Source organism: Sinocyclocheilus rhinocerous, unplaced genomic scaffold (assembly GCF_001515625.1).
Source record: "Sinocyclocheilus rhinocerous isolate Xijiao unplaced genomic scaffold, SAMN03320098_v1.1 C36846087, whole genome shotgun sequence".
Lineage (NCBI taxonomy): Eukaryota > Metazoa > Chordata > Actinopteri > Cypriniformes > Cyprinidae > Sinocyclocheilus > Sinocyclocheilus rhinocerous.
Window position 1 is genome coordinate 1 of NW_015786390.1, and position 1,995 is coordinate 1,995.

Genomic DNA, 1,995 nt, shown 5'->3' on the forward strand with positions numbered 1-1,995 from the left:
TTTGCTATTCACAACTGATAGTAAGATAAAGCTGCATAATCAAACCTGTTTAATTTTAATAATGTCCCAAATCTACTACTAGAAAGAAATATAAAATACTATAGAATTCTATTACTAAGAATAATGCTAATACAAACACTACTGCACTCTCAAGAACAAAAAAAGCACCTATACTTTCATGTAAAATAATATTTAGGCATTTAGTCGATAAAATTATATTTTATTTATCTTTTATATCTTTTTTATTATATAGTCTAATTTACAATCTTGTATTACTTATCAGTGCAGTCAGTATGAAACCAAAACAATAATAATAATCTAAATATGCTACATTGCTACCTGATCTGTTCAGGTCCACATTTTGTTACTGTTTATCCACCTTATTTCATTCTGCACTTACTTTTAACATTCAGGTTGGTTCCTCCAACAAAAATCCACCACAATAATTCATTCTCATTCACTGCAAAAAACCTCAAGACTTTTTTGAGATAACCAGACAAGTTTTAATCAAACTATATGATTAACCTATAATACAAATATGTATATATTACAAAGCTAATTGTCATATGAGTGAGAAGATACTTCAGTTAAGGAAGGGTTTTTCCACCGTAAAAATGTTTTGCATTGGCAGCTCATGCCTCAGTGCTCTGAGTGTTTATAGACCTGTCAACACTTTGAAAAGGTCCCAGAATAGCTCTAAATCACAAGCCAATATGATTCTCTTTATCTGGGCATTTTACAGCATCCAAGGTAATTTCATTTTCAAATCATACTGAAATACGTTTTTTCTTATGCACTTATAAGTATTTTAATTCAGTTTTCTGTCTCTCGCAGGTTCTTTTGGGCAGGTTGTCGTGACTCAGTCTGAGGTTGAATCAGTTCAGCTCGGTCAAACAGTCTCCATTGATTGTAAGGTCAACACTGTAGTTTATAGGCATCCAACAGGCACAACATCTAAAGATTACTACATCTCTTGGTATCTTCAGAGGCCAAATGAACACCCTAAACTCCTCATATATTATACAACAATGAAGCCTTCAAGTGCTCCATCTAGAATGAGCGGTGGAGGCAGTTTTCACTCTGGAGGAAATGGTCTTGATTTCACTCTGACTATAAACGATGCCCAGCTTGAAGATGCTGGAGATTATTACTGTAAGAGTATCCATAAGATCAGTGACAATTGGGTATTCACACAGTGAAAACATGCTGTACAAAAACCTCCCCACTGACAATCTTCTGCAGATGCTTCTGAGACCTGCTGACAGGAGAACAAAAAAAGGGGTTTGCAATGAGTTACTGTTTATTTTTATAAAAAAAAAAAAAAATCTAATTAATTACACAATCTTTCATATGAAAATCATCAGTGGAAATCCTGCTTTTCGCATTACATATCTAATTACTAGCATACAAATGAATTGTACTCATATGCTTCACACAAAGCAGAGAAGCAGATAAAGCTTATTTTAATTAGAAAAATCTTAGAAAAACAAACTGATAAATGTTCAGTTGTCTCTGTAATCTAAATGTTACCATTTATCCATATCATATTTAAGTTCAGTATAAGTGACCGAAACCTCTCCTCCAAGTCAACTTTAATATAAAAGATGTGGGCTATTGATATGCGTAGCTAAGCAAGAATTACACCAACCCTTGAAAACAGTAGGCCTACAACTTAAAAGGGAAGTGTATTCCTCCAGTATATCAGTCAATCTGAATAAATCATGCAAATAAAAATCTAAGGAATAGGACACAATAACAAAATGACAAATCACAGTAAAATATTTTATTATTTTTTAAATTAAGATTTGTAATTCTGGTTTTTCACAGTAAAATGAACTTGAAACAAACAATATCAAATAAATCCAGATCAATTATAAAACAGTATTTACCCTTAGTATGCTTATTTCATTCATTTAATTTTATTATTATTATTATTATGAAAATCAAATTTGTGTATCAACACTGTCCAATGGCCAATAAAACCAAACTCAAAGA

The 1,995-nt window shown here is 31.8% G+C and overlaps 1 gene segment (V, D, J or C); it reads left to right on the plus strand.

The window, feature by feature from the left end:
• Window positions 1-704: 704 nt before the first annotated feature.
• On the plus strand, window positions 705-1,184 carry LOC107736632 (Ig kappa chain V-IV region-like; the record flags this gene model as incomplete). The annotated part of the segment is given in 2 exon segments: window positions 705-750; window positions 835-1,184. Coding segments are annotated over 2 exon segments (387 nt in total), but the record flags the coding sequence as incomplete, so codon positions are not given.
• Window positions 1,185-1,995: the final 811 nt, after the last annotated feature.